Source organism: Pseudorasbora parva, chromosome 15 (genome assembly GCF_024679245.1).
Source record: "Pseudorasbora parva isolate DD20220531a chromosome 15, ASM2467924v1, whole genome shotgun sequence".
Taxonomy (NCBI): Eukaryota; Metazoa; Chordata; class Actinopteri; order Cypriniformes; family Gobionidae; genus Pseudorasbora; species Pseudorasbora parva.
Genome location: NC_090186.1, coordinates 25,345,538 through 25,370,790, shown reverse-complemented (window position 1 = coordinate 25,370,790; position 25,253 = coordinate 25,345,538). Strand labels below are relative to the sequence as shown.

Sequence of the window (25,253 nt, the reverse complement as noted above, 5' to 3'; positions counted from 1 at the left end):
GGTGTTTCCCTTTCAATATTGGTCTCACAACAATGCATAAGAACTGACGCTATATGTGGAAACACATTTCTCCTACAAATACTAAAGCCTGACTAGAATGACACTGTTGCATTGCAATTGCCAATGGTGTTGAAGAGCACAAGTTAGTAGCAGGATCGCTCTCTATAAATGGCAGTGCCAAATAACATCTCCACGGAATCTTTCTCCTTCACATGACAGAGGCGTCTTCAATTTACATGGCAGAATTTGCAAGCGGAAAAACTCTTATTATTGAGGAAATGGATCTGCTCGTCCTGCTGGCTCATCATTACTGCAAATAGGTAGGATAATTCTGATACATGCAATGACTATCCATTATGACTTGTAGGCATATTTAAATTTATGTACACAATAGTAATCTTTTACATTTGAATACTTTAATTTTTCATATTTAAAATTTTTTGTGTGCTGCTATGCATCCCTGTGTGTAATAAGCAGTGTATGCGCTTTGTGGACATGCCTATAGGTGCACATTACTAATGCGCCCTTTAAGATAAAACAAAAAAATACTGTGCTACTGACTTTAGACCAGGTTTTTGTCGGTCAATGCCGCAGTCAGTTGCATCAAAATAGCAACACGGCAACAATGCGCCTGAACACACCTCGTTTTCAGACTAGTATTGACCATGGGCGTACAAATAGGTGCAAATGCATTTGCTATATAAACAACGTGATGCTGGACGTAAAAACTGTGTCAGGCTGAAACCAGCAAAAAAACTTGCGTTGTGCCTGGACTCGCATTGCACAAGGTGTATGATAGGGCCCTATGTCTACCAGCAGCAAAATTTATCAGTAATAAACACCCACTCAACTCTATTCCTATATGAGAACAATTCAGTCATTAAACCTTTGACAAGTACGATCATGTTGCAGGCAGCGAAAGATTCAAATCTGCTTTCGGGCAGCCATTGGCACAGATAGAGCAGTTTTCATGTATATGAAACAGCTTCACAAACTCAACCACACAGTATCATTCTGTGTTTTTAAAATATCAAAAAAGTACTTTGATAAAAGTTTATAGTTTGGATATAAACACTGAATGAACAAAATAGAGTAAATTATTTTTTGCACGCAACTCAACATTTTAAATAATGATTACATCAATTACATCATTACACCAGCAGGTGTAACCCTTGTTCCCTGAGAAGGGAATAAGACACTTTGTGGACGCTGCCTAAAGCCTAGTTCACACTGCCCGATTTTCCCCCGCGATTTTGACTCACCGAAAGGTTTCGCGAAATCGCCGACAAATGCCCAAGATCATAGGCTAATTGGTGCTCGTGCACGCGAGTGACAATCCCGCAGTGTGAATGATCAAAGATGAGATCAGAGAGAATCGCAGACGAGTCGCCGCCACCCACACAAGGTTATTTTCGTAAACGAAAACTGAAACTAAGACTAAAACTATTGGTCAAAAAACATTTTCGTAAACTGAAATAAAATTAAAAAATCTGAATAAATAAAAAACTAAAACTAAACGAAACTAACTACTCTTACTAAAAAACTAACTGAAATAAAATAATAATTAGCAAAAATAAATATTCGTTTTCGTTATTAATAAGCTCTCTTTACTGTGGTGGAAAATCTGACTGTGGCGGTTGAGGGAGTGTCTGAATATTGCGCTACTGCGCGTGAAGTGATCTGAGGAGATTAACCGCTGCCCTGTGACGGACGCATGCAGACAGGCAACACATCGCTAGTCCTAAACGGCAGTTCACAAAGAATCAATGCGTCCGTGGCAGTGAAATGGGAAATAACACAAGATAATGAGATCCACGTTGAACTTCTTTTAACTTAAGCTCACTGTTTTAGAATGCCGTTTCTTACGCGACGAGAGACGCAGGCGCAAAAGTCAGCAACTAGTAGCAAGTACTAGCCTACTGTGCGTTTGAGATTTCATGTTTGCATAATATTGACAGGCTCAAAGGTGTTTTCATAATCATTTACTACTAATTATATTATTATCTGTGTGGAGACATTTCCCCACAAAGTAGGGAATACCAGGACACACACACACACACGTTTGTTTCACTATATAAGTGAGGACATTGCATGGACTTCCATTGATTTTATATCAGGTTAATGATATTTTATATCCCCTACCCATCCCAAGAACGTGCAAAACAATAGATTTAAATAAAAACATGTTTTGGCCGATTTATAAGCCTTTTTAACTATTGAGGACCAGTCAAATGTCCTCTCTAGTCAGTTATCATAATATTTTACTAGATAAGTGAGGACATTGGTCCCCTTTACAATTATAGCACAACAAACACACACAGAGCACAACAGTGTGTTGGCTGTATTCAGATGACTTTAGCTGTGGTCTTACACTGCTAGCCTACATTGTACTACTGAAGAAATTAAAATAAGCTTTTAATTGTTTAACAATATTTCATCTTTGTTATGAATGAGTTTGTCTGGAATTTATAATTTTTACTTATATATTTTACGTTGCATTTATTTTGTTCTTTAAGATAGATCCTCTGAGTATTAGCCTTTGTCAAAAATATAAAAATATAATTTATTTCATTTTTAATCTCCAGATCGTTGTTTCATAGTTTGACTCAAGCTTTTTTGCTCAAAGGTGAAGACCCAACTTTATGCATGTTTTGTATGACCGTCCTGGGTATAAACAATAATGCTTGTTTATCAAGTTATTTCACTTAAGGATGTTTAATAAGATGAAACTCTACACTTCATTATGGTAACTCTGCTAAACTATAATTACTAAAACTAAAACTGAAACAAAATAAATAAAAACTAAATAGAAATGTATTTGCAAAATAAAAACTGAACTAAAACTAGCAAAACCATTTGTAAAACTAAATCTGAAATTTGTAGCAAAATTGAAAACGATAATAAAATAAAAACTAATTTCAAAAAGCAAAACTATAATAACCTTGCACCCACAAGATATTTGGCATGCTAAATATCTGGACCTGTTGGCAATTCAGACTCCTGCTGTGTGAACTGCGTTCTGACTAAAAATTACATCGCCGATGATCTACAGCCAATGAAAGAGTGAGATACAGGGCAGCGGGAGGTTCAGGGAGGAGTTATAGAGCGGAATATCAGTATTTTAATAGATATATTTACAATTATATCAAACAGAAACAAAGCCAACAAAAGTGATTTGCACATCCAGCCGCCCCAGCAGCACATTACAAAATATTTATTTGCCACAAACTCTCTTGCAGAACACAATCCTGGCTCCCTCTGTCTCTCCAACTATTTCATCCACCATAATCTTTTTTTCTTTTTCTCCACAAATCATTGCACATACAATTTTAAGCAAACTTTGTGCATAATTTTTAATAACAATTCCAAGTCTTGTGCGAGAACTCCGGTCCGAAGCACGCGTGTTCTCACTTTGTTTACTTGTCATATTGCACGTGTAGTTGGGAAATGTAGTTTGCACACCTGTGAGAGAGAGTTGTCAGCGATTGTTCCTCCTGTACAATCATGCAGTGTGAACTCCTCTGTTGCTTATCCATCGTACACTGTGAACACAACAGTGACTGAATAATACCCCAGATAGTCATGCAGTGTGAAAAGAGCAGTGACCCGACAAGTTTGAAAATCGTGCAGTCTGAACTAGGCTTAAGCATAGCGCGTCTGAAGCATGAATGAAATCTCACTCCAATCCTGACTTGTTACATCATGACATAGTATGTGACGGCACACACAGAAGCTAAAGAAGGACTTGTAATGAAGTGTGGCGGTGGGACATAGTGTCTCATTCCCATCTCAGGAAACAAGGGTTACAGTCATAACCTGAGATGTTACCGTTTTCGGGGGAACTAGCACTGTCTAATGACCACTTCAGGGAATGAATACCCACAATGCTTCACCGAGGCTCACACCTACCCTAGTGTAAAGCTGGAAACAGGCAAACTTAGAACAGAGAGTTGCAGACTGTAAAATCTGATGACGGTGTGCGGGGAGGCCCACCCAGCCCCAGCCAGATCTCCTGAAGCGAGAATCTAGAAAGGAGGGCCACCAAAGACGTCATGCCTCTGGTGGAATGAGCCCTCACAGCCACAGGTGAAGGCAAATTGCCCACCTGATAGGGCGTGGCTATCGCCTGGACAATCCAATTACTGATTGTACTGAGTTGATGCAGACAGCCCTTTCTTGGGTGAGCCAAAGCACACTAAAAACTCTCTAACCTTCCCCACTGCAAAGACTTCTTCAAGTAAATTCTTAATGCCCTGACCGGGCAGAGCAGATGAAGTCACCCTCCTTCCGCCAACACGTGGTGGAGGATGGAAGGCCTGAAGAACCACTGACCATGCCACACTCGATGGCACCTTAGGCACATAGCCTGGTCTAGGAAGAAGGATGGCCTTAACTTTCAAGGCCTGAAGGTCCCCCACTCTCCTCAGAGAAGTGGTAGTAATGAGAAAGGCCTCAGCTGACTCGAGGCCTCATCATCATATTTCCTCAGAGAGGAAACTTACAACCAAATGTTACTTCCCAAGAGGGCCATTACTTACAGGAGAGTGGAAAGCCGCAATGGCAGCCACATACACATGCACTCCGGCTCTGCTTTCCATCATGTTTGGTGTCTAATAGAATATTGCCAAAGTGTATTCTGTTGGTGGTTTGGAAAGTGAGAAATGCATTAGTAAACTAATTGCTGCATTAGTAAACTTAGCAGTAAATTGCAGTCTCCTCCTCATCGGAAAGGGATAAAAGGTCCCCTTTCAACAAACACTCCTTGTTCTGAGTCTGTCCTGTGAGGACGAGACCGTGACAGAGCAACCAATTTCTGAGTCTGTCCTGCAAGGATGTGACATAACAGATACACCATAACATTCTGAGCCTCTGGTCAAAGTTCAGAGGATCTGAGTCAGATCCAGCTTGCGAGGCAGCAGCAGATACAACCACATTCTGAGCCTCCAGCCTGCAAGGAAAGAGACATTAACAAACACTACGTTCTAAGTTTTAATCCAGCGAGATGACTACAGCACGTTGAGTCTCCATGCCAGAGAGACCAAAGCAGATTGACCAAGTTCTGAGTGTCTGACCCAAAGAGGCAGAAGACACACAGAGACATTTGCAACAAGGTTAAGCTCAGGAGAGTAAACCTTCATCTGCGTGTTCCAGATTAAGGACCTTCTGCATCTACTTCAGGGCCTCATCTGCATGTTCCAGATTTTAGGATTTTTTGGTGCTAAGAGAGCGGGAAGGTGGTCATCTGATATACTCATAACCACACCTTAAGTGACAGCCCGAGTGATCCAAAAATCACAACATCAGTGGTGACGTGAGTACCAATCACTTCTTTACTTTGCATCCTTGGATGTACGAAAGTAAAATTACTACAGCACATTTTGGTTCTCTTTTTTTTCTTTCTTTTTACCTCAAACCCAAAATCGGTTATGCTCTCAACAACATGAAATCCTAAGTTCCCTTCTAGGGTCTGTAAGTTCATTTTGTCTCTGTGGTGAAGGTTAACAGGCCTGCTAGACAGACCGTCTCCACCTTGCATGCCATGGTCATCCTGAAAATCAGGCCAAGGTACTCAAAGCACTGCACAAGGGTAGTTCTGAGCCGAGATTGATGTAGGAGCTGCATTTGGTGACTGACTCTGCTCTCAGAGTGATGAAAGTCACGGTGCAGGTACTTGGCCAGCAATGTCCACCCTAGTGGTCCAGGAGCGGCATCTCTGGCTCCTTGCAGAGATGAGAAAGGTCAACAAAGAGCACTTTCTCAAATGCCCCGTCTCACAGGATGGCCTCTTCAGCAACACTGTCAAGGACTTTGCTCAGCAGTTCTCGGCAGGAAAAAAGCAGGCTGAGGTGATTAAACACATCGTACGTTGGCATGATGCCACCAGGCATAATAACTTCACCCTAGGCTGGAAGAGTGTGTACAGACATTTTTCAATATTTTTCTTTTTGTTTATTTATTAAAGTTTGTGCTTTTGGAGCAATATAATATAGATTGTCCTTTCAGTTTTTGTTTGTGCAGTTTTTACAACAAAACAGATCAATGCTATTTTTTTAATTCTTAAAAAGTTTAAAGCAAACTTTTTTCCTCTATGGTGAATGACTCATTGTTTTGCTTTCACACCGTGAACTTGAGACCGCGACACCTCTGGTGTGAGGCATATGGCCCTTCATCCAAAATGTGCACACAGAGAGCACACTAATACTCTTCTTGCGCTTGAACGGACAAATACACATAAAAGTATGGCAAAATAGCTGTCTATGGCAAGTACCTGCATAATTTTAAACACAGCAGTTATGGCTTAACCCAAATGTAAACAGTTGTGAAAGAAATCGAATGTGTGTCAATAAATTAGATGCACTATATTGCATTCGGTTTTAAAGTAAAAGCAGCCTAATATAGCCTACCAGCTATCATCTGTGCCATTCAATTTAATGAGGTACTGGCAGCTGCTGGTGGACCTAGAGAAGCAACTCAAGTTCCCCAACCACATTGCAACCACCACCTTAAAGGGTTTATTCACCCAAAAATTAAATTAATGTAATTAATGACTCACCCTAATGTCGTTCCACACCCCTAAGACCTCCATTCATCTTCGGAACACAGTTTAAGATATTTTATATTTAGTCAGAGAGCATCAACATCAACATCAAACATCATCAAAGTAGTCCATATGTGACATCAGATGGTTAATTAGAATCTCTTGAAACATCAAAAATACATTTTGGTCTAAAAATAACAAAAACTATCACTTTATTTAGCATCATCTTCTCCTCCGGATTTGTTTTCAACTGACTAAATATAAAATATCTTAAACTGTGTTCCGAAGATGAATGGAGGTCTTACCGGTGTGGAACTACATTAGGGTGAGTCATTAATTACATAAATTCCTTTTTTTGGTGAACTAACCCTTTAAGACCAGCTGTTGTTCTCTTATATGAGTCCACCAAACAAGTAGTTCTGTTGGAGCTAACATTCCCTTGGGAAGACTGCCTGGAAGAGGCCTTTGAATGGAAGCTCACCAAGTATGAGGGACTGGTTTGTGAGTGTCAACCAGCAGGTTGAAGTCGGACGTAAGGAATTTGTGGCTCGATTCTTGTTCAGAGTCTTCAGTCTGTTAGGCATTGATGAAGGGAGGAGGAAAAGAGTCATCTACAACACCACCAAAGCAGCAGAGAAAGCCTCAAGATGGCTATGGCTCAAGAGAGGAGAGCCATGGGGGCAAAGCAGCTAGATTTGACAACTGGACACAAGCTTTCAGCTCTGATCAGTCTCAGCTGGGTCACCTCGATGAGAGTGTATGATGTTGAAAGACCTGATTTTTCCCTTTCCCTTTCCCTTTCCATCATATGATCATTGTGCTCCCCTGTTAAGGTGTTATGTTGTCATTAGTTAATTGATGTGATTATGTTCACAGGTATGTCTTGTCTAATCATTAGTAGTCTGTGTATTTGAGCCCTCATGTTTGCCATGTCTCTTTGTCAAGTATTTTCAGTGTAACTGTTGTTGGTAAGTTCCCGTTTCAAGGGAACGAGACGCTGCATCACCGCTGCGGGAAAGCCACTGCGTGATTGCGTCCTGAAGCACGTATGTAACCAACCAATGAGATGACGGAACGTCATAGGCGGGTGACGTCATCGACCCGGAAACTATAAAGGACCCGTGAATACAAACAGGAACTAGCTTCTGTGCCTTCAGTAGCGCTCTGTGTAACCATTGTCTGTCAGTTCGGTGTTTTGTCTCTGTAAAAAGAGTTTCACCATCTCATTCACACAAAAAACAATATACTGACGGCACACACATTTAAGTTAAAATGGCGATCAAACAATCACTATATGAGAGCTTCCATACGTGTGTTCATCCCTGCCCACACGCTACATCACGGGTGGGGATACACACAGCATGTGTGTTGTTTGCCTGGAAGCGCAGCACGCTTAGGCAGCCCTCGAGGGGGCTGCTTGTGAGCACTGCGAGTGTTTACCATTAAGAATTCTGTGCTCCTGCCGGGCTCTATTTGAGGAGGGTGCTTCGGCTTCCCCGCGGCTCTGGTCCCGCTGCTGCCAAGGCACAGCGGCGGCTGCAGTCGTGGGGTCCTCAATTGGATCTGGCAGCGGGGTTAGAGACGGCTCTGCCTTATCTCTGCCTTTACCTGCCAGATCCATGGCCTCCACTAAGGGTTTGGAAGCACGCGCTGCGGTTTCTTCCTCCCCAAGTGAGGCATCAATGCTGCAATTATCCAGCTCCGAGGAGGTGGATATTGTCAGTTTCGAGGCAAGTGGAAACAAGGATTCGCCACTTCGTTGCCCTGCCAGTGAGGAGCTAGTGGATGTGTTGAGCAGAGCAGTGGCCAGGCTCAGTCTGGACTGGCCACAAGAAAGAGATCAGGAACGCTCGCCTGTTAGAAACAGATTAGACGAGCGCTTCTTTCCCACGCAATCTGCTCAACCGCCACGTTGAGGCTTGCCGTTTTTTCCCGACCTCGACACCTTAGTGTGGAGATCGGGAAAAAACGGCAAGCCCCGAGATGTTGTTCTTGCTTATATGAGAAAGCTGGGGCTGAGATTGAACTCCAAGAAGAGTGTTCTTTTGCCAACTCAGAGAACTACTTATCTGGGGGTCGTGTGGGATTCGACCACCATGCGGGCTCGCCTATCAGAGCCTTGTGTGGGATCGATTCTCTCAGCAGTCAAAAGGGTGAAACTAGATCAACTACTTACTGTCAAACAGTATCAGAGACTGTTGAGTCTGATGTCAGCAGCGTCCAAAATGATTCCTTGCGGCCTGCTGTACATGAGACCGTTGCAGTGGTTGCTCAAGACCAAGGGGTTTTCCCCGAGGGGAAATCTTTCTCGTATTATCAAAGTCATGCGGCGTTGCCTTCGTGCGTTTGTTATATGGAGACAGCCTTGGTTCTTGGCTCAAGGCCCAGTGTTGGGAGTTTCTTGTCGTCGAGTCACTCTAACAACGGATGCTTGCCTCACGGGTTGGGGAGCGGTCATGAGTGGCCGCTCGGCCCAGGGCCAGTGGCAGGACCATCATCGCTCATGGCACATAAATTGTCTAGAGATGTTGGCTGTGTTTCAGGCCCTGAGACACTTCCTGTCAGAGCTCAGGGGCCATCATGTGTTGGTTCGCTCTGACAACACATCGGTGGTCTCCTACATAAATCGCCAGGGGGGGTTGAGGTCGTGCCCCTTATACAAGCTGGCTCGTCAGCTCTTCCTAATAATCCCCATATCCTGATTGGCTTCATCACTCGGTTTCCTCTCCACCAATCAGCTGGTGTGTGGTGAGCATTCTGGCGCAAAATGGCTGCCGTCGCATCATCGAGGTGGATGCTGCACATTGGTGGTGGTTGAGGAGATTCCCCCCTTCTATGTAAAGCGCTTTGAGTGCCTTGAAAAGCGCTATATAAATCGAACGCATCATCATTATTATTATTATTCCTGTGGGCCCAGGGGAAACTGAGTTAGATCAGAGCAGTTTACATCCCGGGGGATTTAAATGTGAAAGCAGACAGCCTGTCGAGACGGGCAGAGGACTGGGGAATGGAGACTCCAAATCGAGGTCGTGGAGCTCCTGTGGGAGAACTTCTGCAGAGTAGATCTGTTCGCGTCGTCAGAGACGTCTCACTGTCGCCTGTGGTTCTCCCTAACATCTCCCGCTCCTTTGGGGCTGGACGCCATGGTACAGGAGAGGCAGACGCTGCCTCTGTACGCATTCCCCCCAATTGCTCTGCTTCCGGGAGATCTAAGGAGAGTGCGGCAGGACAGGGTCCGTCTATTACTAGTGGCCCCGTTCTGGCCGGGCCGAGTGTGGTTCTCGGACCTAGTATCTCTCCTGGACGGCTCTCCCATGGAGATTCCGATCAGGAGGGAGCTACTCTCTCAGGCGATCGGGAAAATCTTGCACCCTCGCCCGGAGCTGTGGAAACTGTGGGCTTGGCCTCTGAGGGGGCCCAGCACATGAGTTCAGGTCTCTCAACGGAGGTTGTGGAGATTCTACAGTCTAGAGCTCCTTCCAAGGAAATTGTATGACTTGAAGTGGAAACTCTTCACTGATTGGTGTAGGAATCACCAGTTGCACCCAGTTAACTGCCCTGTGGGTGCAGTGCTGGAATTTCTGCAGGATTAGCTCCCTCCATGCTAAAGGTATATGTGGCGGCCCTAGCAGTGTACCGCATGCCTCTGAGTTGTGTTTCATTAAGGCGACATCTGCTTATTACCTTCGTGGAACTTTGAGACGTAGGCCTCCAGTTCGCACCAGGGTGCCGGCATGGGACTTGGCCATTGTATTACAGGGCCTTTCTTTGGCACCTTTTGAGCCAATTGAAGAAGTTCATGAGAAGTTTCTCACTCTTAAAGCAATATTTTTGCTGGTTATTTCGTCTCTTAAGAGAATTGGAGACATTCAAGCACTTTCTGTGGAGCCCTCGTGCTTGGAATTTGCACCCGGGATGGTTAAGGCTTTCTTATATCCCAGACCGGGTTATATTCCTAAAGTCCATACTAATGTTATAGGGCCGGTAATACTGCAGGCTTTTTGTCCTCCTCCTTTTCGGACGTCAGACCAGGAAACACTCAATCTGCTCTGCCCAGTGCGGGCACATGATGCTCATGTCCACACAGCTGCCCTGTGGAGGAAAACTGAACAGCTTTTCATTTGTTTTGGGCCACCCTCTCGTGGGGGCCCAAGTGGGTGGTCGAGGCTATCTCACTTGCTTATGAGGTGGCTAGTCAGCCTTCTCCCTTGGCTGTAATGGCCCACTCTACTAGGAGTATGACAGCTTCTAAAGCTTTGTTGTCAGGGTCTTCCCTGAATGAAGTCTGTGATGCGGCAGGGTGGTCCTCGCCGCCACTCCTGGGGCACGGGTGCTCGTTCATTTGCCAATGGTGGACGGGCATCCGGCTTGTTTGAGGTCGTGGGTATTGTCATTCCCGCAGCGGTGACGCAGCTCGAGTTCCCTTGAAACGGGAACGTCTCGGTTACGTATGTAACCTTAGTTCCCTGAATAGGGAACCAGACGCTGCGTCACCCAGTCATACTCCCTGAATGCCCGTGAGCGCTTACTTCAGGCTTTTCAGAAGCTAGTTCCTGTTTGTGTTCCCGGGTCCTTTATAGTTTCCGGGTAGATGACGTCACCCGCCTATGACGTACCGTCATCTCATTGGTTGGTTACATACATGCTTCAGGACGCAATCACGCAGAGGCGTTCCCGCAGCGGTGACGCAGTGTTTCGTTCCCTATTCAGGGAACTAAGGTTACATACGTAACTGAGACGTTCCCTGTTCCAGGCCAAGTTTAACGGAAGTCCACTTGATGCAAGTATAGATGAACCCAAGTGCAGTTTAGTTACAGTGCATATTCAAATACCGAACATAAAATAAACAAAAGACTTGGCAGAGCAAAACTTAACTAGGCCATGAACATAAGCCTGGTCTAGACTAGCCTAGAAATCTAGACGCACCCTAGTGGCAGCAAATCTAATCTGCCACGAGTGTCTTCTAGCAACTCTCAACACACATCTGAGCTGTAAAAACCAAACTCTGGTCAGGGCAATCACATCGTGTATAGACTTGTTGGGCGGGGCTTAACATAATGACGGCAGAGTTGCGCTTACATGTTAATAGTAAACAAGCTTGCGAATGGCGGTCTTTTGAATCAGCTTTGAACGCGACTCTGGAAGACTTGGAGTTAAGCTTTTCTCTGAGAAAAGAAAGAATGGCACTGAAGTCATTCTTAAAAAGGGAAGATGTGTTCAGAGTTTTGCCGACTGGATGCAGCGAATGTTTAATCTATCAATGAGCTCCACTTCACGTTGCTCTGGTTGATTGTAGCGCTATCCAACTACGTGCAGAGGGAGTTTGAAAGACAACTGTTTATCCCGCCCCTCGTATTGACACCAGAACAAACATCTTGATGTGGGTCTGGCTTGTCAGGCTAGGTCTAGACATGGACTCACCAAACAGTGGTTAAAAAGACATGAACACAAACAAAACCCAAAACCATTTGTTTGTTTGTATTTTGTTTGTATTTATGATAAATAAATGTGGGTTTATCACAACTCGCCTACAGTGAACTGTTATGGCACGTTCACACCAGACACGAATTAAACAAATAAATATTTGTTTAATTGCCCTATTTGTGCATAGTTGGACACATGAACATTTTGAGTTTACCCGCTTCATTTGCGCGTGACATTCACTATACAACAGACGCAAAATTGCGTCATGGGTGGAGCTTCTGCCAGGTGGCTCGTCTCGTGAAATGGCTGACATGGATCATTTTTAAATACGGCGAATAAGCTCAATTGGCCGGCTTTAACTTGCTTATAGTCTCAATAGGGTGAATTTAGGTGTAGCTATGTATAGCTCAAATTGAATAATGAGCATTTTTTACAACTTAACAGATTGTTCGACCTCCCACTTTCTTCCCAGCAAGATCCTTTTTATCCATGTTTCTCTAAACTACGAAGATGTATCATACAGCTCCGGGTAATCACATATGATTTTGTCCTCATTGTTGTCACTACTAGAGCAAGCTCCTGTAAACAGGGAGTGAATATCCACCAAAGTTTTTTCAACTTGCGCGTCAAACGCTCAATTTGCTTCATTCGTGCCGTGTCATTCGTGCAAATCGCGTCATTTACGCCACAGAATGTCTATTCTCATCTTTGCATTGACTTAACATAAATCACTCAGGCTTATCGCTTCATTCACATCTGGTGTGAACACACCATTACAGAATACTTGATCTCCTAAATTAACCCAGCAGTTTTTTAGCCTCCTATATTTATGCAAGGGGAGTCGTCCACTGGAGGATAATGTCCAGGACTTCCTTGAACTTTGTTACCAGGTGGGCTTTTTAGAAATGGTTTAAATGAACCCTTGTGCTCTGGACTGCCTAGGTGGAAAATGTATTTCTACCTTGGTCAGTACATTGACCATGCCCTTATTTTGAGTATCTCATCACTTACTGTGGATTTTGTGGGTATTGAGCCCCACAATCACACAGATACTGCCACGCCAGAGCCCTCTGCCAAGATGGCCACCACGCCAGAGCCCACGTCCAAGGTGGCTGCCATGCCCTAACCAGTCTTCAAAGTGTACAGTGCTGACTATTGTGGCATGTGGTGTGTGTGGGGAGCACATACATCGGTGCCAGCACCCGTCCAGAGTCCAGAGAGGACTCCGTCGCCTGTCCAGAGTCCAAAAAGGGCTTTGTTGTCTGTCCAGAGTCCAAAAAGAGCTATGTCGTCTGTCCAGAGTCCAAAGAGGAATTTGTGCCCTGTCCAGAGTCCAGGGAGGAGTGTTACATTTTATTACTTACTGTTAACTATTTCTACAATGACGTTTTAAATTTATATTAATAAGGATTGTAGTTTTTGCTGCGGTATATTGTAAATTGGAATCAAGAATGGTAAAATTTTACTTGTATCTAAAATTTTGGCAGCTTTTTATTAGAATACCATGGTCCATGGGTCAAAACAATGAAACCAAGTAAGTATTACACAATATCCTTTTGACAACCTGTCTTGTTCCCTCCATCAGGGAACAAAGATTACAATAGTAACTGAGACATTTCTGGTTCATGGAAGAAAAAAAGAGGACAACTGCAAAAGTGCAAATCAGCAGACTAACCATTGGATGTAACTCAAACTTCTTGTTTATTTGTTTGTCAAATTATTCAGTAATTATCCAAAATGGCAACTAAAAAGGGTTCAATTGCATCAGCCCAAACAAAAGTATGATAACCTCATAAGTTCATAACCTTGACATTAAAATAATAGCTTTACCTATAAATAAGGAATAAGGTATTCACACAATGCAATTCTATGTCCTGTTTGTCTCGTAGCCTTGACACACTTGTAACCTAACACAGCAAAAACAGCCTAACAATTTAACCCAGCTAGGCACTAAAGGCTTCATTAAACAAAGCCATTGTGTGAAGGCAAGTTCAAGCATTATTTACAGCTGCATTAGAGAAATGTTTGCTTCATTATCTTTATAAATCCACTTCAATCAATAAATCTTATACTTGGTATTTTCAGATAATATATTTATATAATACATTTCTGCTGTAGTCAGTGGAGAGCCCAGACTTCTTTGTAATCTACTGCAGGTCTGCTGCTCCTCAAGAACAGTATTAGCTAAGAGGCTAATAATCTTGGCATACTACACATCACATGTCCTCTCCATAACTTACTCTAAACAGTCGGGTGTGGGGTGACAGTCAAAGGCCTCTCTTTGCAGAGAGCTAAACAAGTCTCAGTGCAAGCGTCGAGTGTGGCACTAGACACTGGAGAAAAACAACACAAACTAAACTTCTCTGTTTGGAAATCTGACTAGTTAAAGAAGGGGGGAAACATTTTTAAGAGGGTAAGTAGCTTATTTGTTTGTTTGTTCTGAATTGGGTTAGTGTTTTTCATAAAAGTTTTGTATTAATTTCCATTAATATTGTGTCATATGCATCAACTGTGAGACATTTTTAATTTGATTAAAATTATTAGATTTTTATTGATTTTAATTTGTTTCTTTTTTGCCGCAATGTTTAATGCACATTAACCTGGCTTTTATAAAAGCTGTAATTGTATAGAGATTAGAAATAATGAATATATATACTAAAAGGGTTTGTTCACCCAAAATGAACATTTCTTCATAATTTGCTTACTGCCAATATGATATTATTACGTTATTAACTGAGGCTTTCGTTTGAGGACACCTGGACAACTGCCTCGGCACGATTAATTATAGTTCTTCACATGATATAGTGCCCACACAGCAATTTTTCTCTGGCCTAACACAACCAGCATTCACTCAGCAAGGATACAGCCCTTGGGTGGCCCAGATCTCAATTAATGACAAGGGCCACACATTGGCCATTATTTGCCCAAGTGTCAGCCTATTAATAACCCATATTTTTTAAATATATACATATTATTATATATGCACATACCCTGAACTCAGCTATAACAAGTTTATATTGGTACCGATTAACAGCCTTAATTAAATCAGTCTAAAAACTGTACAATTGACAGCATTTTACATTTTTTCCCTGTACAGTAGATAATATAAAAACTTAATGTTAACCTATTTTTACAAAACTTTACAGTTAAAATGACAAAAAAAATTCTGTGCAATCTAAATCAAATAAAAGAGCCAAATTTTGATTGGTAAAGTCATTGGGTCACTGCTGCTGCCGTTAGAAGCTCCGGTTCCCATAGAAATCTGAAGGCTTCACACAGCGCTGCTCAGACCGATCGGCGTCATTCAAACTGACTGAGCTAGTGCTAGAGATTTTGTCCAGCTTGAGACAGCGCTGATGCCACATTTCTGTGAAATATGGCATCAAAGTATCGCTAGAGCAAATCGAAAGCAGACAGCTGCACAAGTTTGGATGATGACACCACTGTTCCACGATTGACCATATTTACCGCATGACGACAATGTGTTCTTCGTGATTATTCTGATACCTTCAGTGCCACTAATAAGTAATAAGCCCTATTCGCACAGAACTAGTATTATCTAGGGACCTCTGGTGATTCGAAATAATTGCAGAGAATGTCTGTGATCTTAAATCCTGTGCAAATCGGCCATGTCTGTAATTTGTAACGTAAAAATTCCCCCGCAAATTACCTACCATATTTCGCCAAACACCGAGGTCCTGTGTTAATATTGGTCCCTCACAAATCAGGATCTCTGTGAATTAGCCAGGATTAGGCAGATCGTATATAATTTTTGCTTCCTGTGCGCATTTCTATCTTTACTGTTATGCGCACTGTTATGAATTCCCGCACTGATTATACTTTCACTTTAGAATGAGTGCCAATTTGGGAGCAAATTGCTTGAATGGTGTGTTTAATATTAATATCAATACTATTCTTAATGAAAAACATAACAAAACTCAGATGTGGGGGAGTAATTTCTTAATTTACAGAGGTCCCTAGATAATACTTATCCCTTGCGAATAGGGCTTTAGTCACAAATCTGTATTTGTAAACAGTAAAAGCTCTTTTCATGTAGCTATGATGTTATATTGTCACATTTATCTAAATAAAACTGATACCACTTCATTGATATTTAAAGCTACACTGTGTGATATTTTCCCCCATCTAGCGGTGTAAAGGTATATGACCATCCAGCGAACATATTATAAACTTACGAGACTACTTTATTACTTGAAAGAAGTAAATATACATTAATGAGCACATATATTTTTGAAAGAACTAAGTGTTTTTAGCTAAGAATAAACTGAAAAATGTACACAGTGTAGCTTTAAAGATATAGGCTTATGTTGAACTTTATACTTGTACATATATGAATGCTGTATTAAGCAGTACATAAAGTACTGAATGAAAATGTCTCCTAAGCATCTGTGTATTTGCTAAATATTGCCTTTATTTCAAATCAGCTGTGCTAAAGAATGCCAACACAGCATGAGCTTCACTACGGGAAGCAGAAAGTGTTTAACTACGGGAAGACTTCACAGCCGATTTGCCGATCAGTTACATCCAGCCACAGCCGATGTTGAACGCACCTTAAAGGGTTATTTCACCCCAAAATGAAATGTATGTCATTAATGACTCACCCTAATGTCATTCTACACCCGTAAGACCTCTGTTCATCTTCAGAACACAGTTTAAGATACTTTATATTTAGTCAGAGAACGTATGCAAGTATATACACACTATACTGTCCATGTACAGAAAGGTAATAAAAACATCATCAAAGTAGTCCATATGTGACATTCAGTTCATTAGAATCTCTTAAAGCATCGAAAATACATTTTGGTCCAAAAATCACAAAAACTACGACTTTATTTAGCATTGTCTTCTCTTCCGTGTTTGTTTTCAAACCTCAAATAAAGATTCAAACGATTATGAATCAGCATATTGATTCATGAATCATAAATCAATCTGCTGATTTATAACCATTTAAATCTTTATTTGAGGATTGAAAACAAACCAGGACTAAATATAAAATATCTCAAACTATGTTCTGAAGATGAACGGAGGTCTTTCGGATGTGGAACGGAGTCATTAATGACATAAATTTCATTTCTGGGTGAACTAACCATTTAAGACTTGCGCTTATGACTGCACATGCACATTGGGTGGTCTAACCTCAAAAATACACCTTTTTAAATTATATTTGAGCATAAAAAACAACATTTATGAGATGGTTGATGTCAGATTATGTTGCTGATGAAGGCCTGTGAAGGTGCACATTTCATTCAAATGCACAACCAACCGAAACATAAATTAAAAAACATAAAAGTAAAACTTTTGTCTTAATGAGGCAGCAATTTATTTTTATTTTTAATAACTGGATTTGACTGTTATGATCACTAGTGAAGATGAAGACAAAGATTGCTGGATAAATTTGGGTCTGTTTCTCACACGAAGCAATCAAATGGATTCTGAAGATTTGGATTATAGTGCATAAATACAATTTGCAGTGTATAATTGATAGACATTTTTGACCCACATCATATACATAAAATTCCTTGTATGTGCCTGTGGACACAAAATCAGTCATAATTTGCACAGGTATATTTGTGGTAATAGCCAACAATACATTGTATAAGTCAAAATTATCCTTTTTTTAGGATATTAAGTAAAGATCATGTTCCACAAATATATCAAACATTTATTATTATTAGTAAAATGCATTTCTAAGGACTTCATTTGAACATCTTTAAAGGCGATTTTCTAAATATTTAGATTTTTTTTTTTTGCACACTCTGTTTCCAGATTTTAAAATTGCTTTTGAATAGTATCCTGGTTAAATATTGTAGGGGGCCCAAACATCCTGTTTTCCTAGGACATGTCCTGTTTTTAAGCCCTGTCTTGACAGTTTTTTATAAAGTGATGAAAATATCCTGGTTTTCATTATTTTCCTTTGGGCCATTAAACTGACCGGCATTTGTAGTGTCGCCGCTCCCACCACGCGCATCACTCGCTGCGTGTAGGGCACCAAGTGCTGAGGGGGCACCAAAAGAAGGGGGCACCCCTCCACCCCCGTAATTCAACTCTCTAGAAAGTAATGAAGCAGAGGTCGTGTTACGCGACGAGCACGCACCGCCACAGAAGAACAGACCGTTAGCTGCCGGAGAAGAAGACCCCCCACGAGTGTCCAGGTTTTTGGTGATCAAAATATGAACACCCTAAAATAGTAATACCCAAGCAAAAATGTCCCTAAATGTGGCCCTATGGACACAAGCCTGATTTGGGCCACATGATCACTCGGCTGATCTGGGCCACCAAATCGGCCCTCATGTTTGTCTTCACCCTTGCTGTACTGCCATTGCCAGACTGCCCAGCTTTGGCTGACAGGATGCATGCCCCTGCCATCAGGAGCAATACCAGCTTGAGGCCGCAGTCGGGCCAAGACTGTTTGCTATGTGGATGGATTACTTACTTATCTACTTACCTTTAGCCTACTAATATATTGCAGATGAAAGTATCCGACATTAGACGAAATGGCTGCTCTTCCTTTAGTTTTGAGATTGTATGGCCAAAAACGAATTCTGCCGAAAATGCAGCAGATTGCATACTTCCATATAATTAAAGTAAATATATTTGTTTGCATATTAAATGATAAATGTTCACATTGCATGTTCAACTCGTTAGCCAACACATGACTTGCTTAACTCAATAATGCAAGACGAAATGTTTTTATACTTCACCGCAACATCAACTAGACTGCTGTTGCTGTTAATAATAATATTTGCTATTAAATATTAGCCATATTTGCAACGCCTCCAGGCAACTATTTTGGGCATCCAAGACCATCTAGTTGAATGGATCCTGAAATCAACCAAATGTGACATGAAATGTTCCTTAAATGTTGTTTCTTATGCTCAAATATCATTAACAAAGCTTATTTTTTAAGCTGGACCAGCCAATATGTGCAGTCGTATTTTTCCAATTCCAATTCCTTTCAATGGAGCACTGCCATTTTTTAAAACAGCATGAGTGTAACGAGGTGTGCTTATTTGTCTGCGACAATTGAAGAATGTTCAACTTTGAGTAAAACGTAGCGCTCATCACTGTCACTTTTTACCCAGCTGTCCAATCACAGTGTAGGATGGACAAATACAACACTGACCAACCGCCACATTCTGCCTGCACAAGTGTGTTGACAATGTCAACAAGTATAATAAAGGAACAAAATCACTTAAAACTAGAGCCAGCGCAAATACTTTACATTGTGTCTGCATTTTTAAATAGAAACAATACAGAAACTATCTGTGATACTAGTGACACTGCGTCTCATAGCAAGCAAACTGTCCCAACTGAAAAGTGTCCCAACTGTTTTGAGCTGGCCAAAAACGCTTTGGTGGGCACGCGGCCTAAGCGCATGTCTCAGATTTCTATGGGAACTGGAACTTCTTACTGCAGCTGCAGACGCAAAGACTACCAATCAGCGATGGACTCTTTTTCTGATAAGGTGGAACGTATTCCACCGTATTGCGGTGTGCTGTTTCTCCCATTCATAAGTAATAGGAGTGAACAATCTTTCTGTCTTTGCTGCTTCTGCTCCATAAACACAATACTGCATATATGCTAGCTGCTAATATGTTAACATGACACGTGATTTTAAACCTTGTGTATGGTTACTTCATGAGGACTAATAAGGCAGACCACGCAAAAATGCAAAGTGATATAGAATGATGTTGATGTTGAATTTCAGAGGAATTTTGAAAACACTCTGCACTGCTACAGCAAATGCTAACCAAGTATTTGAAGGTTGAGCAACGAGCTCATTGGCTACTGATACAGCAAGAATGATACAGCAAGGAAAGAAGCAGATTGAGTTAAGGACCTATCAGCCTTCGCCATCTAGAACTTTTTATTTGTTCATTGTTTGTTTGTTACTTCACAGTGCATTAAAGGGATAGTTCACTTTATAATGAAAATTCTGTCATCCTTTACTCACCCTCAAGTTGTCTCAAACCTGTATGAATTTCTTTCTTCAGCTGAACACAACGGAAGATCTTTTGAAGAATGTCAGTAACCAAACAGTTAACTGGAGCCATAGTAGGAAAAAAAATACTATGGAAGTCAATGGCTCCAGTTAACTGTTTGGTTACTGACATTCTTCAAAAGATATTCCCTTGTGTTCAGCTGAAGAAAGAAATGCATACAGGTTTGAGAAAACTTGAGGGTGAGTAAAGGATGACAGAATTTTCATTATAAAGTGAATGTTAAGAAATAAAAGAAATGTTAAGAAATAAAACTTCAGATTTAAAAAGATTTAGTAAATGTTAAAATTAGTATTGACTGAGATTAATAAATGCTGTAGAAGTATTGTTCATTGTTAGGAAATAGAAAAAAATCAGACAAACATTTAAATCATTTAGTTGTCTCTTGTAATCAAGCATGCAAATGCAATTTGCAATAAAACACGTTAGTTCAGTTTCATTACAAAATAAATGTTTTGGTTGTCTTAGGATCCATCATGGCAGCCGCCCATGTGTCCATGCCAGGTACCACAGGCACCAACCTGGAATTTGCTGACTACAGTCTCTATAGCAACCTGTCTGATGATGAGCTCATGCAGTTGGCAATCGAGCGGAGCATTGCTGATGCCCGGAGCTCTGGGTCGGGGTCAGGAAACTCTAATAACCCTGCTGCTATGAACATCCCAGCAGCACCACGCCAAGCTCCACCACCACATCATCCCCAGCAGCAACTAGAACCAGCTGCGTGTCCTGCCAATCCACCCAGGTACAGTGTGACGCACTTCATTCAAGTTGAAATGAGTTCCCATCATAAATAAAATCTCACTGCGAGTATAAAAATAACCAGTGCTTAAACCTTACTCACACTGACCTTTAGTGAGTATTTAAGATAATCAAATATCTGCACAGATTTTCAACATGTTTTTGTTTTTAAACTGGCATCAAGCTTAACTTTTTCATTAAAATAGGCATTTCAATGATTCATGCAATACAGGAACTTAAGAAAGTTCATCCAAAAATGAAATATTTACGTTTATCTGCTTACCCCCAGGACATCCAAGATTTAGTGTTTGTTTCTTCGGTAGAAAACAAATGAAGATTTTTACAAAATCTTTATTAGACCACATTAGAATAAGACCCCATTGACATGCATAATCCAAGCAATGGTTGGAGTTAAAAATCTTCATTTGTGTTCTACAGAAGAAACAAAGACACCAACATGTCGGATGCACTAGGGGTAAGCAGATAAACATCAAATTAAAATTTTTGGGTGAACTATCCCTTTAACAACAAGACTACAGTTAAAGGGGTCATGAATTGAGATATATAAAAGTTAGTGGTAATATAAGAATAGCCTGTAAGTTTTAGAGCTGAAAACTTCCTTGTTAGTCAAAGAAAAGCTTTTATAGACACCAGGCCCAGCAAACGATCGATTTCAGAATGTGCCTCATTTTGACGTCATCGTGTGGTGAAACACTAGCCTGGTCTTACCAGACTTTCGTACATTTCATTTATACATAGAGTCTGGCCACTCTCCATTCACAAGCATTTATTTCCGGTACTCTGTTGAAGTTTAAAACTATTGGATCTGCCCAGAGCCACTCTGGATCTGCCATAACCAATCGCTAACGTTTGGTCGTGACGAATGTCATGCGCCCTTCGCCTGTTTCACACATGGAAATCTGTCAAAATACATGTGCACTTGTGCAGGCCACCTCAGTGATAAAACTATAGGATAAAACCTCAAACTCGTGCATTCGGATTGTGATTTATTCAAGCCACGGTGGAGGGGAGAGTTTTGTGATCGGGAACGCTGCTCACGCGGTCCGTAACATGATTGTATGCTGTGAATAAAATGTCATATGCTTGGTATGATAATAAATGCTGCTATAAATAACAGACCAGTTCAAATGTTTACGTGCTTTTATTTGAACTTGTTTGAGCGGTGATTAAATATATTGGTCTTGTAAATACTTGCCAGCATTTTAAAGAAATACAAGTCTAGAAATGCATCCTAATAACAGCAAAGGGCGACCGTACGATGCTCTGCCGTGGTCAAAAATTATTATGAACAGGGAATTTTGAAGTGATATATTCTTGACAACTCAGTGAGGGGAATTCGGAAAGCTATTACATCACCACACGACCTTGGTGTTTGTCAAAAGCAGTAGGTAATTCAGCCGGGGATTTTTATGTGGGTGGTGGGAAACGAAAGGCAATAAAATCACTGACTAGCCCCTGTAAATGATGGCAATACCTTCCGACCCCACGAGAAACAATTACCGTCTGAATAGGGCTTCAGCAACTCCTTCACCACTAAAGGAGCGAGCTGGAAAATCAAACTTTTCCCGAATTCCCTGTTGGGGAGGAGGGCCATAACATCATGGGAACCAACAAACCCCAGCAAAGATTGTTATTGCTCCGGGTTTAACTTCTGGATAAGCGCACAACATCAGTGTCATCGTTCTCAGACACTCCCTCTGTTCGCTGATTGGACCGGTACAAATTTGTTCGGAGAAAACCTAAGAATACACCGAAGTCCCAAACGTAGTACTGAAGGAAAATTTAAATTGAGCGGAAGTACGTAGGAGGGCATAGCCAGGTTAGCGAAACACTGCCTCTACAGAATAATAAGCATGCCTAATTCAGTAGCCCTACCCACAGACTAGAGCTAGGATCGAGCTAGCCAGCAGCAATAAACATGCAAAAGATAGCAAGATATTGCAATATTCCTGGTTGTGGAAGAACACAGTCACTGCATAAGCTTCCTTCAGATCCTAATATTAGGAATGTGTGGTTGAATTTTATTTTTAATGAAATTCCAGCTCATGTGGGGAAGACATTGTACGTGTGTTCACTTCATTTCACTGCGGAATCGTTTGTAAACAAGTTTCAGGTCGACACTGGATTTGCAGACATATTGAGATTAAAACACAATGCTGTGCCTTCTATGTTGGATCCGACAGGAATGGTGCAACACTAGCCTAACATGGTCATACTCAATTCTATTCAGAATATGAGTCTGAAACTGCTCCATTGGGCTGTAATTATGGGGCGTGTTTCAACCGAACCAGGAAAGACCTCAACTGGATAGATCTAGCGACGCATAACATTAGTTGTCAAATGTCAACAGAACTCAATTGCACTGTATTGCCAAGTCTGTGGGTTAAAGTGACCTCAATTATGTGATATATAGACCCACGAATGCAAATTTTAGCAGGCAACCTTGCCAAAATAACACACATTTTACCCCTCAAACGTAATTTTTTCCCGGAGAACCCTACATTTGATGACGTGGATGATTACGTTACTGCTTATCATTTGTCCATCATCGTAAAAACGCCCGCCCTGACAATTTCATTGGTCAATGAACAGAGGAGTATAATTACTCCTCTATGGACCAAGTCCAGACCGAAAGCTTAACCCAAGCTTAAATGTTGTGGGTGGGGTTGGCATCCACAACACACTTATGTAGTAAAACATTTTTTTATATGTAATAGAATTGCATTGTTATAGATCTTTTGATTATGTGTAGGTGTCTAAAAGAACATACCTTAGCACGCTGTCACAGGCTGGAGAATACTTTATCTGTTGGTTCATTGTGATTTGTGATCAGACTCAGACATGTTATATTATAGGCTTGCAAAATGCAGCGTCCCAGGGCTATGTGTTTTCCAGACGGGCTACCAAAATGTAAGCCTGTCGACAGGCCGGTGAATCTTAAAGGGTCATGAAACCCTCCTGCTGCAGCGGTGTTTTTTCACACCTTCGATTTGAAAAAGCTTGTTAAAAGGGGAGTGGTCGACTGTGAAAAGGTGGGATGGTATTGTGTGGAAAGAGGGAATGTTTGCATAAATAGGGGAGTGTCAGTAGGTGCATTAAGATTAGCGATACCAACAGCAGCAGTTACAGCGGATCTGAGACATGTTCTTGGTTCACGTTGGCATTGTTTACCACAGAGAGATTAAATGAGGGATGAGTACAGCGAATGAGAGAGCTATGAGTGGCGTGCAGCAGAGATCGCAAATCATTCAGCTCTTCAAAGTTCAAACCAGCATAATTCAGTGAGAAATGAAAATAAATGTTATTCTGCATGACGAAATATTTTGCAAACGTGATAAAACTATATTTGTCCAAATATGCACGCTGTTTGGCAAGATGAACAACGCGCCGACGTGATAAGAGAACGTGAACCACCCAACATGCGATGTGACAGAGATGTGTAATTCTAGATCGGGGTAAAAGCGAAGAGGTTTGAGGCTAGTCTCGACCGCGCATTGCCGTGACGATCCGCGCTGTCTATCACTCGGCAGCTAAATCTATATTTGTCCAAATATGCAGCACACTGTTTCACTAAGAGCCCGAACACATGCGGTATAGTGCATGGCTGTGACCACAAATAAAACGGAGAGGACGTGGCTTTTGTTCATTAGCCTACAGATTACAGATTGGTTATTTTGCACTCCTGACATAGATAGTCAACGCTTGCAGGTTCGGCGTGCGATTCCTCAGGTGAATTTTACTTTACCGAGCCTTTGTAGCAAAGGCTTCCACAGACGGCGCCGGTTACAGCTCGCTCGGCGCCCTTTACGTTATTTCGTATCAGCACAACTCCTAGCTTTCCTCCGTGACTTTTCCGCACGCTGCTTCCAAAACTTCCCCACCATGTCTCTACAATAATGATGGAAGACGAGCCTGACAGAAGTGACTGTCTCATGCATATTAACTAAATTATCTGGTATGCATACTACAGTGCAGTGATTGGACTGAATGAGCTTTATGTCATGAATATATATCGAGATTCACTCGGAGCGGTCGACGTCAGCATGTGCCTAGCACCCCATACTTGGGCCGAAAAGGCAGTGCCGACGTCAGCATTTGTGACGTTGCTCCGACTAAGCTTTTCAAACCGGAAGACAGAAATCGCTCTGAAAAATGCAAAAATAACTATTTTCACATATGCATACCATTAATGAGTACCCTTAGTGTTTTCAATGATGTGCAGCCTATACATATCTGTTTACATCTCAAAAAAAGTGTTTTGGGGTTTCATGACCCTTTAAAAAGTGAAATAACATTCCTTCATCTTGATCTACAATAGCATCTAATAACGATCTAATAACATCTTGATCTACGTTGTTCACTCTCTTGACTTGATATTTGAAGGGTGCGCACATGTGTGTGTGTGTGTGTGTGTGTGTGTGTGTGATCTGCACTTATATCTACCGATCGGGAAGGCCAAGTAATACAAAAATAATATTCCAATCAATTGCGTGTGGATGAGAGATAAA

At 41.5% G+C, this 25,253-nt stretch overlaps 2 protein-coding genes across 6 annotated transcripts in view; one reads left to right on the top strand and one right to left on the bottom strand.

Moving 5' to 3' along the window:
- The window catches only part of ppp4r4 (protein phosphatase 4, regulatory subunit 4), a 104,601-nt gene that overhangs the window by 65,776 nt on the left and 13,572 nt on the right, over positions 1-25,253 (bottom strand). The gene's annotated exons all lie outside the window — the stretch shown is intronic.
- The window catches only part of asb2a.1 (ankyrin repeat and SOCS box containing 2a, tandem duplicate 1), a 39,675-nt gene continuing 14,548 nt past the window's right edge, over positions 127-25,253 (top strand). The window contains exons 1-2 of one of the 5 annotated variants that reach the window (XM_067417454.1): positions 127-320; positions 20,452-20,728. In XM_067417454.1, the coding sequence (XP_067273555.1) occupies positions 20,460-20,728 (269 nt within the window). In that variant the 5' untranslated portion in view covers positions 127-320; positions 20,452-20,459. Of the gene's footprint in view, positions 321-11,235; positions 14,376-19,716; positions 19,815-20,451; positions 20,729-25,253 lie in introns of those variants that run through there. The other 4 variants (XM_067417457.1, XM_067417453.1, XM_067417456.1 and 1 more) reach the window with 4 other exon arrangements.